The sequence below is a fragment of the Myxine glutinosa genome, unplaced genomic scaffold, assembly GCF_964187855.1.
Source record: "Myxine glutinosa unplaced genomic scaffold, kmMyxGlut1.1 SCAFFOLD_1668, whole genome shotgun sequence".
Taxonomy (NCBI): Eukaryota; Metazoa; Chordata; class Myxini; order Myxiniformes; family Myxinidae; genus Myxine; species Myxine glutinosa.
The window spans coordinates 31,476-47,109 of NW_027617763.1; the positions used below are offsets into that span (position 1 = coordinate 31,476).

The 15,634-nt window shown below is 43.6% G+C and overlaps 1 protein-coding gene across 1 annotated transcript; it reads right to left on the bottom strand.

The window, feature by feature from the left end:
• Positions 1 to 2,994: 2,994 nt before the first annotated feature.
• On the bottom strand, positions 2,995 to 7,230 carry LOC137422282 (zinc finger homeobox protein 4-like). Its single transcript, XM_078769197.1, has 3 exons — positions 4,566 to 7,230; positions 3,512 to 3,975; positions 2,995 to 3,057 (listed from the first exon to the last, which is right to left on the bottom strand). The coding sequence occupies exons 1-3, from the start codon at positions 7,228 to 7,230 to the stop codon at positions 2,995 to 2,997; spliced, it is 3,192 nt and encodes a 1,063-aa protein (XP_078625323.1).
• Positions 7,231 to 15,634: the final 8,404 nt, after the last annotated feature.

Consider the following 15,634-nt stretch of genomic DNA (forward strand, 5'->3'; position numbering starts at 1 on the left):
TGTGGTGGAAGATTCAAACCCTCGTGGCCACATTGCAGATTCCTTCAGAGCTTATCCTGTTAGCTCATGCCTGGGGAGGCTGTGACACAACATCTGCCACCTACGGAAAAGGGAAGCTGAAGATCATGCAAACTCTGAAGTCGGATATTGTTCAGGAAGCTGTTTCTTGCTTTGGGAACTTGAAAGCCACTCGCGAGCAGATTGGCACTGCAGGAAACACCATTATGCTAAATATCTACAATGGAAAAGAGGATGATACGCTCACAACTTTACGTCATGCCGATTGGCAGTTGATGATACTGGGCAAGAAAAAGCTAAAGCCGGAAGCCCTGACCACGACTGGGCGTGCAGTGTACTTCCATTCACTCAGGGTGCAACTCCAAGTATGTCAATGGGCCACACAACCTGGAATGCCTTGATCCGACCGAGTGGGGATGGCGTTTCGACAACAACATCCTCATTCCAATCAAGACTGATATTGTTGCTGCGCCAGAGTTTATTCTAAACGTTGTGTGTTGCGGCTGCAAATCAACATCAAGGAACGCATGTGGTACAATGTTGTGTAGCTGCAAGAAAAATGGACTTGCATGTGTCCCTGCATGCAGTGATTGCCGGGGCGTCTCTTGCAACAACGTGTCTGCAGAGCAAACGGACGTGATCTTGGAAGATGATGAACTCGCAAGTTTGTAGACTTCCACAAACTGTAGTTATTAGTTTGGTTTGGTGGTGGATCGTTTTTGTAATTTACAACAGTTTCAAACTTTTCCTTTTAAAGAGTGAGAACTCTATACAACGCCGATGGGTGTCCTTAGATTGTGAAAATTGCTTTTGCAGGCCATATATAAACCGCCTTAAACTGAATACCGCCTTATATCGAACCATGTTACATCGAGTCCCCGGTGTATCGAGAAATATTCATGTTGGCAGCATATTTTCAAGCTATGAATGCTTAAGGGGCTATTTATATATAGTTTCATACTATAGGGGCCTATACCTGTAAAATTTAGTATTTAACGGTTTTTAGTGCAGTTGAATGTGTCTCGCCTTTGTTACATTTGATGGCATTTTTACGTAAATTGCACCCTCTCCAACCCCCAGAAAAAAATCAAGTTAAAAAAATTTCCCCAACACCCTCAGCGTGAGGCTCCTAATGTATCAATCTACATATGATATGGCATCACTGAGCCAAAAATCTGCTATGGTATATTTTTTGGAAGGTCAAACCCTATTTCGCCCAGACTAATGAGCGAAAATATTCCAAGTATGCTGAACTGAAGTTGGACTGCGAGGACAGAAGATGGAAAGCAGTATGCTACCCATTTGAGGTTGGCTGTCGAGGCTACATAGCAACATCATTCCAAAAGTGGCTGCGTGATTTGGGTTTCACAAGAAGTGAAATGAGAAGGCTTTGCAGGAGCAATTTGCAGAAGAAGGTTGCAGAAGCAGCTGAATCAGGCTCTTTGTGAATATGGTCTAAAAACATCGCAATGAAACCCTTTATATTCCCCATAGAAACAATAGCTTGCTCACCACAAACACCTCCTTCGGAATTTCTGAAAGACATCTTGTATTTTGAAACTAAGTTGGTGTATATCTTAAAAATTTAGGTCAAAGGTTTTAAAAGCAAACTGATGTATTTTAACCAAACAATTTTAATGCTTCCATTTAAATAATTGTTTTAAAGAACAAAAAACATACGTTCACTAGAACGGCACTCAGCAGAGAGCACACCTCCACCAGGTAAACAGTTTACATTTTGTATCCCAGAGTAGACCAGAAAATCACAATACAGAATCACATTTAATCAAAATCATCCGTCCACAACTTTTTGAGATATCCTGCTATGTATCGTTTTTGGCCCTATCTCCCAATGGTGAAGAAACACTTAAAAAATTATAGCAGCCGGATCCGAATCCGGATCTTCACCAAAATCTAATCATTTCGTCCTCGTGACATACTCTACGTCTCTGCCAAATTTCGTCCAAAGCCGTCCACAACTTTTTGAGATATTTTGTTCACAAACGGACAGACAAACAAACAGACGGGTGAAAACATATCCTCCATCCACTTTTGGTGGCGGAGGTAAATATTGCACAAGATATTCCACAAACCGCTGCAGCTTAAAGATGGGAGCAACCAGTAATGAAGGTCGATCTTGTGGTGGTGAAAAACACCACATGGTACTAAATAAATAAATAAATAAAAACAAAATAAAAAACTCCTCTACACTCTTAAAATGCATAGTTTTGTCAAAAAATGGTGGCTGGAGACTAAATGGTGAAGACATTTTCTTTAAAGGGGATTCTTAATCGTATGCATGCAATGTGAGTGTTGCTTACGCTTTTGGTTATCATGGTAAAATGTGCGTATTTCATTTATCACTCATTTTGGGAACTCAAATAGTGAGCGTCATTTTAAAACTTGCGACGGTAGATTTGATCTGGCGATGACGTCACGGCCGACATTTTTGCAGGCCTGCAGTACCTCAACATTTGGCACTACACCAGTGGGTAGCGGTGATAGGTGCATGGAAGTAATAGATCATTCAAAGTTGTGTGTTAGTAGTGGAGATAGCATAGTGTATATAAATAAATAATTCCACGATGTTTGTTGGTCATGGAGATATTTCATGCCAGAGTCGAAGCAAAAAAGCATGGAACAAAACCACGTTAATAAAGGAAATGGTTCAGCTATTTGCCAGAGCTTCTGGTAACAAGCTTTTCAGACCTTAATGGTCAATTCATATGGAATTTTTTTTAAAGTGAGAAAAAGATTAACTGCAGCGAGTTATTATGCTATGAAGTAAGACGAGCAATACACAGACAATGGCTGGGTATGCTGTCTGAGGGGGGACCTCACTGCATGATAATGTTCACCCTCAACATGAAAATATGACCACCACTACTCTCGTGGAGGTGGATTATGAAGTTCTAATTCATCACACAGACTCCATACTTGTTTCCTTGTGATTTTCATCTCTGAACAATTTAAAGTTCACATCTGGGTGGCGTGAAGTTTACGAATGATGATGATGTCAAGGCACGTGTCCTGAAATAGCTGCATACCCATCGCAAAGATATATGTGGGATGGAATGAAGGTACGACCACATTGATGGGACAGGTGTGTAGATCTTGCATTGGGAACACCTTGAGAAATGGGAAAGCATCGTCAACGCCCCCTGACCTTTTAGAATAAGAATTCCATGCCAACCTTAACCAAACCCATTGCGCATGTGCACACAAATGCACTCACTCTTCCCATTCAGATAAAGCCAAAGAAGTGTGGTCAAATGAAATGATTTGCTTGCAATTGCAATATAGCCTCTGCAAAAAGCAGGTGTGATGTAGAAGTGCTTGGGGAATAAAAGCCTCAACAAATCAACTTTCCAGTCAAGCAAATTGGAGTGTAAAATAAATATACAAATCCACTAATTGACATAACTCTTACACAATGTTTTGTGTCCAATTTGTAAACAGAAAAAAGAAAACTAACAGCTGACGTTATCCTCACCTTGTATAGCTTAAGGCTGGCCTCGTGCCTCGCGCTAGCTGTGTGCAGATATAGCTTGTCCACGCTGTTGGTAAAGTAGTCACAGGCATTGCAGCGCAATTGTATTGAGCTGCCCACTGTGGAACATTTCAGGTGGCACTCCGAGGCTTTCCCACCCTCTCGAACGTGAGCCATCAACTGGTACCGTGCCAAATGCTTGTCAGTCTTGCAGTGGAGCTGGAAGTTTGCACGCAACAGTGTGGTATACTGGCAAAGGAGGCAGGAATGTGCTCCATCGGCCAACACTGCCTTCCATTCCGACTCGGTGAGTGAGCGCTCAGCAGTGGCGTGTAGGCTTAGCGATTCAAGACTGTCGGTAGTGAATGCCCCGCACACTGCACATTGAAAAAGTTGGAGCGACAGGTCTGTAGATGCCGAGCACCGATCCAAAACCTCGTTTTCACGGACTAGCATAGGTTTCTGGCCTGTCAGAATAGGAATGCAGTAAATGACAGAAGTTTTGCATTGCAACAGGAAGTAAATAAATTAAGGAAACATTTTCACTTCTGAACTGTGAAGTCGTGTGCAAAAATTAAAAGGTCCATCTTTTGGCGCCTTTAGTTCAGGAATAAAAACAATTGCAAAAAGCCCGATCCAAGGTTATATGCACTGCTGACATGCTTTTTAATGATTATAAAGTTTCATGAAAGCCAAATAAATATAGACGATATATCAAGCATTACCAAGCCTGGTGTTGGCTTAGCAGTTAGGGTCCGGCATGGGATCCTAGGATCCTGGGTTCGAATCCCGGTCGATCAGTGAATTAATGCCAGGGGGGTTGACTCAGCCTGTCATCCTTCTGAGGTCGGCAAATTGAGTACCAGTTCACTGGTAATTCCCTGTGTGTCGCAAGAGGCGATTAACAGGGTTGGGAGGGCATCCGGCCATAAAACATTGCTTCAAAAAGAGGACCACGGTGCCCAAAAAAGGCCAACCCCCACTCTGCAGGGAAAAATGGCCTCTAAAGGTGGTTGGTATATCAAGCATTACCAAGTAGGTGAGATGCGTTATTTACCAATTGCAGGTGATAGCAATGGCAGCGTGGAACTCGAGTCAACTTGAAAATCTCCCAATATCAAATTCTTCTCGTTTGACTTTTCATCAGGTTTATCTATATTGGGGTTATCAAGATCTTGGGCCGCTGCATGCACATCTGCTTCATAGTACTGATGGAAGTCTGCCTCATATGGTGCAAGAACAGACAAACCATGTCGTCCATTGGCAAGATCAAGGTTATGAGGATGTACAGAGAGCTGCTTCATGCTGTGTTGCATAAGTAAGACATTGTGCATATGCTTTTCACTCGTCATGTGAATCCGTAAGTTTCGTGCTACATTAGTCTCGTAGTCACACACTTCACAGCGCCAGATGGGCTTGGATTTTGACCGTGTGGGCGATTGCAAAGGAGCAGACAGTGTTCCAGGTTGCGTGTTCTGCATACTTGAAATGGTCAGAGTTGAACCAGAGCCAGATGTAATCACAGTGGGAGATCCATGCAGAAATGCGGGACCATTCCCCTGCTCAGATATCGGTCCGTCCCCATTTTGAAAGCTCTGCATATTGTTAAGGTGTTTGTCAGATTGCATGTGAATACTTAAGTTCCCCTTGGTTGTTGTCGAGTAGTTGCACACGTCACAGCGGAATGGTTTATAGCCGCATGTGTAGCTTTCTCCACGTGCCAGTCGTGGATGGGGTTGCCCTGTATGACAGTATGCACAAGAATTTCCAGGTTCTGGATGCTTCTCCTTCATGTGCACTTCCAATGTCTGCTGGTATTTGTAATGCCAATTACATTTAGGACATTTCAATGTTTTGCAAGAGTTGCGAGAGTGCATCATCGTCATGTGACCACCCAAAGACCGTGAAGAACCGAGGATCATGTCACACTTTGGGCACTCCACGGAGCCACCGTTATGCTGACCCTGACACTCAGGAATCCTGCCTGACAAACTGACGGTTAGAAGAGTTGGTGAAGCGTGCAAGGTGACCATGTTTGAAATGGCAGTAGATGCATGGTTATTTATCTCCATGTCTACCACTCTCTCGTAATCCTTGCTGACTTTTAGAGGCTTGTTACATTGTGACTCCGATGATGAGGTTGCCTTGGTACAGCCACTATTGGCTGACTTTTGGATGGCTAATGCATCACCAAATCCATTTTGGCTTGCAGCTCCGATACTGTTAGTGATAGCTCTAAAGGTAGATGAGTTCACCTTTGGAATAGTGATCGTTGTGACTGTGGTTGCGTTATTTATCACACTAGATGTCGGTAAAGAAGCATTAAAAACACTTTGGTTTGATAGAGTTAAAAGCTCACTGGTGCTAACATGAGGACTGCTGACAAGTAAAACTTGAGGTACTTCATCTGTGTCATTCATCCCATCATTATACATTTCCTTCTCATCCTCTGCTTCAGCATGATCTGTAGAGTTGTCGTCTTCAGATTTTGCCCTATTGACAACCTCAAGATTTCCAACAGCACTACAATCGACAGAGCCCATCTTTAAAGGTTGCTGCCTTACCAGCAAAATTGAGGTAATTGGGGATTTGGGTGTCTTGTCAGGTGCTAATATACCGTCCAAATTTGGCTGTGCTTTACAACTAACACTGGCACTAACCACTTCTCCAACAGTCTCCCTGGCTGTTGTAGGACTGTGTGCCACAACATAGTCTCTTGATGGTACACGAGGAAAATCGGTGGCCTTGGGCTCGAGAAAGCTCAACAAGGGATACCAATCTGGCCCAACACCTTGCACAATAGCAGAGGCCCCAACTCTTTGGAGCAGCTGCCGCTCTTCTGGTACAAAGTGTAAACCATGCCGCTCAATTGCATGCACAGCAAACGAATATACAAAGCCAAATGAAAGCTTGCAAAGGAAGCACATGAGAATGGGCTTGTGCTTCTCGTCCAAAGGCCGGGGCAGGCATTCAAATGCCTTGAGGTCTTCAGAGTCAACTGTGTCTTTGGCCATGTAAGAAGATTTAAAAGAACAAGAGGGAGAAAAAGAATCATTATCTGGAGTAGAAGAAGAGGGAGAAGGTACAGAAGTAGAAGCAGACGAGGAAGATTTGGCAAAAGCTTCTGCCTCAGGCGTGCCATTACGCACATCATACACACGAAAGCTGTAGAGAACCGGGCTATGCACCCGGGTTGAGGTATTTGACATAGACCCAGCCACAATGCCTTCTTTTCGGCAATGCCAGCCCACAGATGCTGCAGAGATGTGGCAGGTTTTAATGATAGCAGGGCGGCCAGAGCCCAGATTTGCCCCACTGTCCGAGGTAAGAGCGCTGAACAGCACACTATTTGCAGCAAGCAAGTCTCCACTACTACCGCCTCCATCTTCAAGTATCAATTTGCCTTTCCCACTTTCAAGCACAAATACGGAGCCATCTGCATGGTAAATAATCTCGCTCGTGAGGCTCTCAACTTCATTCATTTCAACTTCTAATGGCCGTGGTTCTTGCTTGCATGGTGTCGTGCACTGGCATTCAGTCACAGGATCGCAGCATGGATCATTTAGGGGTAGTTGTGGCAGTGTTGGGTATCGCTTTGAAGGCAGGAGGGGGGAAGAATGTTGCCGGAGTTCAGCTGACGATCCAGGTTTTGCTTCATGGCCAGCAGCGCTTTGGTGGTGGACAGCAGGGCTGAGGACATCATGAAAATTGGAGGCATCCATGACCAGCCTTTCGATGTTCATTCATCACATCCCGCCTTGCCAAACCTACCAAACAAAGCATATGAAAAGTTATTCTCAATCTGAGTGTCCTTTCATATACAATAGAGTAGTACTTTGATGCACACACACTTTAGGAATCAAATTTTGTGCATTGTTCGCAGCCTCACTGACTGATTATGATAAACAAACAGAAAAACAGTTAAATGGATGAGTCAGAGTACACTGAAGATAAAATGCCAATTTTGTCCATCCAAACCCCTTCCTCCTCTCTTATCTCCCCCATTCCTCCCTTAACTTACACTTATTTCCTTGGAACTTTTCCCTTCTTTGCCACCCTCCTCCATTTTGATTTCCTTTTGGAATGCACAATTCTTAAAGATCTAGTAAGGCAAATTACATCAATGGAGTGACAGCGGAATGAAGAGAAGGGGGGTAAGTTCATTGTTGCGAGTCCTTCCCGACCCCATCTCAAAACTGCCACCCATCACCACTTCAGGATCTCTCCCATCATTATTATTCAGCAGTAGTGAAACAATTGAGACCATGTTCTCACCCTTCTGCTAGAATTCCTCAACTTGTGATACGGTTCTTCAATTCGTCATCATCATACTGCTTTATATTTGCCCCAACGCCTCCTGGCTTTTTGCTCTTCTACGGGTCTCAATATCTGCATATAAAGATGTAACTCTGGAAATTCAATGCAAAGTGAGATAATTGTATCGATTTAATGTAAACTCAAAATTTATGTGAGGCTAATGTCTGTACATGCATGTATTATCATTTATTTCGTACATAGACTCGTCGAGCAGACATTTATGTTTTAAATATCTGCTTCACAACACTTCACAACTTTTAAACGTCTGCTGGAAACGTTTCACAACATCTGGATTAAACTTTGGGCTGTCATTACGAGCAATTTGTTGTATAGATTTGTGGATTAGAAAAAGTGAAGTAAACTCACATTTGTCATTTCTTTTCCAGGAGTAAGAAATTGCTATTTGATTCCACGGATAATTATCATGCTCAGATTCTTTTTTGTTTTCATCTGTTTGAAAATTTGGCTCAAAAGCTGTGAAAAGTTCTGTCACTGAGAAGATTGTTCAAAACTAGAACGGCACTCGGTAGAGCGCATACCTCCGCCAGGCTGAACAGTTTATGTTTTGTATTCCACTGATAGTCCGAATCTGGATTCGTCAATCAGGTGTCAATCTGGATTCGGACCTGAACCAAAATCCAATCAGCTTGTTCTCATCACCAAGCCAACTCATCTACCAAATTTAGTCATAACTCGTCCATAACGTTTTCTTAACATCATGGTATATATCACTCTTCACCTAATCTCTCAATGGTGAAGAATCACTTAAAAATTAAATAATTCTCCTATCCGAATCCAATTTTTTTTTTTTTTTTTTGCATACAAGATCGAGGCTCGTGAAAGAGCGAACGATCTTCACCAAAATCTAATAGATTTGGTCTCGTCACACACCCAACTTGTCCACCAATTTTCATCCAAATCCGTCCATAACCTTTTGAGACATCGTGCTATATATCGGTTTTGGCCCCATCTCCCAATGGTGAAGAATCACTTTAAAACTTCTATGATCCAGATCCAGATTCGAATCTTCACCACAATTGAATCAACTCTTCCTGGTCGCGTACGCAACCTCTCCACCAAGTTTCATCCGAATCCATCCACAAGTTTTTTAGATATCTTGTTCACAGACAAACAGACGGGATAAAATCAACCTCCATCCACCTTCGGTGGCAGAGGTAATGAATAGCAAGAAAACAAATTCCTAACCAACTACAAATTTGAAATATAATGACCATTGGCACATCATGGACCACTGAAAGCTTTAGTCATGTCCCTCGTAATTATTGAAAAGTTTTGTCAAATTAGGGTCAAAAAACAGCATTAAAAGATTGCCAGACCGCATATAGTCATTATTTATTAGATCTGCATACTTGGCCATGTCCATGACTTTGCATCTAAATGAAAGACAAATATAGAGTCCAAGAAGGTCAAATGACAAGACGACCATTTCCGTGCGGACATGTTCACAATTAAAAGCACAAATTTTTCAGTAAGTCAAAGGTTCCTGCTATAGGCAAGCAATCTAAATGCTTAATTTGAACCATGCCAAAGGCAGCCAAGCCACTAATAAGGCTTGTAGGTTGTCAAAGCTAGGACTACCTATTGAAGAGGGAAGAAATGAAAGTCTACATATACAAATGAAGGAATCATTTGGCTTTTTGGTGCAATAGTCTCATTTTAATAAAGAAGCATTTCAAGGACCGGTGGTTATATAAAAAAATCCATTATATCTGGAATCCTTTCCAACAATGCAGCGGCCTACAGCCACCCCTCAACCACCGAAAAATGGGAAGCTTCCTAGTGTTCAGGGCAAGCAAGCAAGCAAGCATGCCATCACACAGCACTGCAATGGCAAACTTAACTGGTAATGGCAACTCCGAGCTGGTAATCAGTCCATTGCACAACATAACCAAACCATCTCTTTATAACAAGATGGTCAATAACATATACAGCACAGTTCACCAAACGACCCAATAACGTCATGACTAGAACTGGTGTACCATCCGATAAACACCGAACTTGTTGGGAACTTGAAAGAAAGTCGTGCACACAAGTACGAGTATAAGCATGCATGCCGTTTGTTATCTGTGATCTATAAAGTTACTGAAATATTTTTTTTAACACACTTTAGAGTTAAACGAGAGCAATGCGACTGCATCTCCAATATGCCTCCTCGTAGTCCCTGCCCACGACAACTGGCAGATGCCCTCGTTGACCGTCCTAAAAACAAACAGGTTTGATTTAAATCCCTTCAGATGTTCTCAAGTATCACATGTTTACTAGACATGACAGGTTTCACATGGATCTGTGAAGAGGTTTCGGAGAAGGGTTTTTTTAAATATATATAATTATACAGTCACGTGAAAAAGTACACCCCATGTAAAGTTTTGACTTTTTCAACATATTTCAACATACAGCTATTTGATCTTCATTTCAACAATATTGATAGATAAAGGTGATATAATATAACAAACATCATGAAACATTTACATTTTGTAGTCCATTGTATAATTTAAATAAGCATAAATGTAAATTTCACATGTGGAAAAAGTAAGTACACCCCTACATTTATCACTACTTCAAATACCTAAAATTAGAATCAGGTGCACCAGCTCAGGTGCAAATGATTAGAACATCGTTGGAGAGGATCTTGGAGGAACCTGTCTTATTTAAACCTCAGACATTTAGTTTGGTTTGCTCTTTGTTGTTGAAGTGTGCGGCGTCACCATGCCTTGATCAAAAGAGCTCTGAGGCCTTCAGAAAGAAGGCTAAAGATGCCTATGAGTCTGGGAAGGGATTGAAAAAGATCTCCAAACAAATTGAAATCAATCATTCGACTGTCCGGAAGATCATCTACAAGTGGAGAAGATTCCAAACAACTGCCAACTTGTTCAGACCAGGCCGCCCCAGCAAGTTCAGCCCGAGAGCTGACCGCAAGATGCTGAAAGAAGTCTCTAAGAACACCAGAATGTCATCACGGGACCTACAGGTAGCTCTTGCCACTGTTGATGTCAAAGTGCACGAGTCTACCATTAGAAAGAGGCTGCACAAATTTGATCGACATGGGAGGTGTGCCAGGAGGAAACCTTTGCTGTCCAGAAGGAACATCAGGGCAAGGCTAAAGTTTGCCAATGAACACCGAGGCAAAGACCAGCACTTCTGGAGCAATGTGCTCTCGACAGATGAGTCAAAGGTAGAGATATTTGGCCACAGCACCAGAAGACATGTTTGGCGAAAACCAAACACAGCATTTAAAAATAATAATAATAATAATAATAATAATAATAATAATACATTTATTTTATATAGCGCTTTTCAAGAAGCCCAAAGGCGCTTTGACAGAGTACAAAAAGCAAGTGCAAAAAGACAAAAATCAATAGGTAAATAATCAAAGCAAAAGGAAGGAGAAGGAGAAGAGATAGTCAGGGGTTAAATGCTGTGGGTTAAATGTTGAATGCAGTGTTGAACAGGTGGGTCTTGAGTGATGTTTTGAATGTGGTGAGTGAGGAGGAGTCTCTGATGGTGTGAGGTAGTGAGTTCCAGAGGGTGGGAGCAGCGATGGAGAAGGCCCTGTCCCCCCAGGATCTGAATTTGGTCCGGATGGGGGGGGGGGGGGGAGAGGTCAGGAGGTTGATACCAGCAGAGCGGAGGTTGCAGGTGGGAGTGTGTCTGGAGAGGAGGTCAGCCAGGTAGGATGGGGCCAGGTTATGGAGGGCTTTGTAGGTCAAGAGGAGGATTTTGTACTGGATTCTCTGGGGGATGGGGAGCCAGTGAAGCTTGTAAAGGACGGGGGTGATGTGGTCACGGGTCCGGGAATGGGTGAGTAGACGGGCAGCGGAGTTCTGAATGCATTGGAGTTTATTGGTGATAATTGAGGGTGAACCATAGAGGCTGTTGCAGTAGTCCAAACGGGAGGTGATGAAGGCATGGATGAGGGTTTCTGCAGCCGTGGAGGAGAGGGATGGACGGAGACGGGCGATGTTTTTCAGGTGAAAGAAGGCTGTCTTAGTGATGTGTTTAGTGTATTTGTCGAAGGAGAGGGTTTGGTCAAAGATGCTGCCAAGATTCCGGATGTGAGGGGAGGTGGATACTGGGAAACCGTCGATGTTGAGGGCAAAGTTATGGGTGGATTTGGTGAGCGTTTTTGGGCCAATGATGATTATTTCAGATTTATCATAGCTAAGTTTGAGGAAGTTGATTTGAAGCCAGGATTTTATTTCAGTGATGCAGTTTGTCAGGATAGAGTGGGTGGCGGTGGAGATGGACTTGGTGGAGATGAAAAGCTGGAATGTCATCGGCGAAGCAGTGGAATTGGAGACCATGATTGCAGATTAAGTGACCAAGGGGGGACAGGTACAGGATGAAGAGGAGGGGGCCAAGAACTTAACCTTGGGGGACACCTTGGGGGAGGGGAGCAGTGGGGGATTTGCAGTTATTGATGGAGATGAACTGGCGTCTGTCAGAGAGGTATGATTTGATCCAAGAGAGGGCAGTGCTGGTAATGTTAAAGGTGGTTTCAAGTCGAGTGAGGAGGATGGTGTGATTGATGGTGTCAAAGGTGGCACTGAGGTCGAGGAGGATGAGAATGTTGAGGTTGCCAGCGTCAGAGGAGAGGACAAGGTCGTTGGTGATTTTGAGGAGAGCAGTTTCAGTACTGTGGTTGGAGCGGATTCCGGATTGGAATGTTTCATACAGGTTATTGGCAGAGAGGTGATGTTTGAGTTGAGTGGCTACAGCGCGTTCCAAAACTTTTGACAGAAAGGGTAGGTTGGAGATGGGTCTGAAGTTATTTAGGGTGTCAGGGTTGAGTCCAGGTTTTTTCAGAATGGGGGTAACAGCAGCAATGTTGAGGGATGGTGGGACGATGCCTGTAGACAGGGAGGAGTTTATTGTTGCAGTGATAAGTGGAGAGAGAGCAGGAAGGGAGGCCTTGACAAAGCTGGAGGGGATGGGGTCAAGAGTGCAGGTGGCAGTTTTCATTCCTATGAGGAGTTCAGAGAGGTCAGTAGGGGAGACTGGGGAGAATTGAGACAGGGGTTGGCAGGATAAGGGGGGGCAGGTGGTTTGAGGGGGAGCGGGTGCGGTGGTGGTTAAGCTGTTGTAGATGTTGTCAATTTTGCATTGGAATAATGAAAGGAAGGAGATGCAGTTGTCTACTGTGAATGACTGGGTGGTGGTGTTCAGGGGGCTGAGGAGTTTGTTTATTGTAGAGAAGAGTGCTTTTGGGTTTCCGGAGCCAGAGTGGATAATTTGAGAGTAGTAGGCGGAGCGGGCGCGGGAGAGGGAGAGGGCATCTTTGTAGTGTTGTAGGTGGTCCTTGTAGGCTTGGGAGTGAATTGTGAGACCTGTTTTATTGCGGAGTCTTTCAAGTTGGCGAGCACGAGTTTTCATCAGGCGGAGTTCAGGGGTAAACCAGGGAGCAGAATGGGTGAAAGAAACTGTTTTGATTTTTATAGGCGCAAGCTGGTCAAGGCAGGAGGAGAGAGTGTGGTTGTAGTAGTCAGTGAGGTCAGAAGGGGTGAGGATTTGACCACAAGAACCTGATACCAACTGGAAAGCATGGTGGTGGAAATATTATGGTTTGGGGCAGCTTTGCTGCATCAGGGCCTGGGCAGCTCACTATCATAGAATCCACTTTGAATTCTTCATTTTACCAGAGGGTGCTTGAGGATAATGTGGGGCCATCTGTCGGAAAGGTGAAGCTCAACCGAAGGTGGACCTTGCAACATGACAATGACCGTAAACATACCAGTAAATCCACCAAGGAATGGCTGAAAAGAAAGAAATGGAGGGTTCTGGAATGGCCAAGTCAAAGCCCGGATCTAAATCCCATCGAGATGTTGTGGGGGGATTTGAAACGAGCTGTGCATGCAAGAAACCCCTCAAACATCGCACAGCTGACAGAATTCTGCATGGCGGAGTGGGCAAAAATTTTTGCCAGTCGATGTCAGAGACTGGTAGACAGTTATAAGAAACGCCTACTTGAGGTTGTTTCTGCCAAAGGGGGCAATACCACCTCTTCGAGCCAAAGGTGTACTTACTTTTTCCACATGCGAAATCTGCATTTATGTTTATTGAAATTATACAATGGACTACAAAATGTAAATGTTTCATGATATTTGTTATATCGTATCACCTTTATCTATCAATATTGTTGAAATGAAGATCAAATAGCTGTATGTTGAAATATGTTGAAAAAGTCAAAACTTAACATGGGGTGTGCTTACTTTTCAGGTGACTGTATAGTCTTTCCAGCTGATATGGCTGTAAACCACATGACATATGACATCAAATGTAAACTCTGCACATGTATGAGTCGGGGATCACATTTGTGAAGTTTCGTTTTTCTATCCAAGATGGCTGCCAAATCACGTGACGTACGACATCATTTTCAAACTATATGCAGAAATGATGTAAGATGACATTTGTAAAGTTTCGCATCGATAGGGTAAGCAGTATGAGATATAATTATTTAATATTTTCCTTCAATCCAATACAGTGTACTTACAATACAGTGACGAAGGACGGGAACAGTGGTGAGTTTGAGGTGAAGGTGGGAGTGCATCAGGGGTCGGTACTAAGTCCACTACTATTTGTAGCTGTGATGGAGGTGCTGGCTCAGACCGTAAAGGAGGGTTTACCGTGGGAGTTGTTGTATGCAGATGATCTGGTGTTGATTGCAGAAAGTATGGATGGACTGAAGGAAAAGATGAACAGGTGGAAGGAATGTATGGAGACAAAAGGTCTGAAGGTGAATATCGGAAAGACGAAGGTGATGGCAAGTGGTAAAGCATGTGGTGAGGTGGAAAGAACTGGGAAGTGGCCCTGTGCTGTGTGTAGGAAGGGTGTCGGAGTGAACTCCATTGAATGTACAATGTGCGCTGAGTGGGTTCATCAAAAATGTAGTGGTCTGAGAGGGTCATTAACCAGTGTGGCAGCTACATTCAAATGTAAGGTATGCACAGAGGGAGCTGCAGATGGAGGAAATGAGTTGGATCTTGGAGACGGCGTGAAGCTGGAAGGTGTGAAAACATTTTGCTACCTCGGAGACAAGCTGAATGGAGAAGGTGGATCAGACTCGGCAACGGTTGCTAGAGTGAGATGTGCATGGAAGAAGTTTCGGGAACTGAGTGGCGTGCTGATGATGAGGGGAGTGTCATTGAAGCTGAAGGGAAAGGTGTATGCTGCATGTGTGAGAAGTGTTATGATTTATGGGAGCGAGACATGGGTAATGAACGTAGAGCAGCAACAAAGGTTGGAAAGGTTGGAAAGGGTGGAAATGCGAATGGTTCGACGGATGTGCGGAGTATCGTTGAGAGAGAGGAAGACAAATGATGATTTGCGAAAGATGATGGGAATAGAGCCTGTGATTGATGCTGTGAAGAGGAACAGGTTGAGATGGTTTGGTCATGTGTTGAGGAAGGATGAAAGTGACTGGTTGAGAAGAGTGATGGAAATGAATGTAGAAGGAAGTAGAGGACGGGGAAGACCGAGAAAGACTTGGCTAAAGATGGTGGAAGAAGAAATGCGGGCAAGGGGGTTAACAAGGAGAGATGCAGAAAATAGGGCAAAATGGAGAAGATTGTCATGGGGACCGCAAGGCTAACCCCCGCTCTAGTAGGGAAAATGGCCTTTAAAATGCATGTTGTTGTTGTTGTTGTTGTTGTGTTCAATCCAATACAGCTGCCCCACCATGTGACCAATAACGTTTTCATGACAAACTTTAATCGCCATGCCTAGTCGATGACATGCGTAAAGTTTCAAGTCAATTGCTTTGGTGGTTTTGGAGCAGATGTTTTTTTTAAAGGT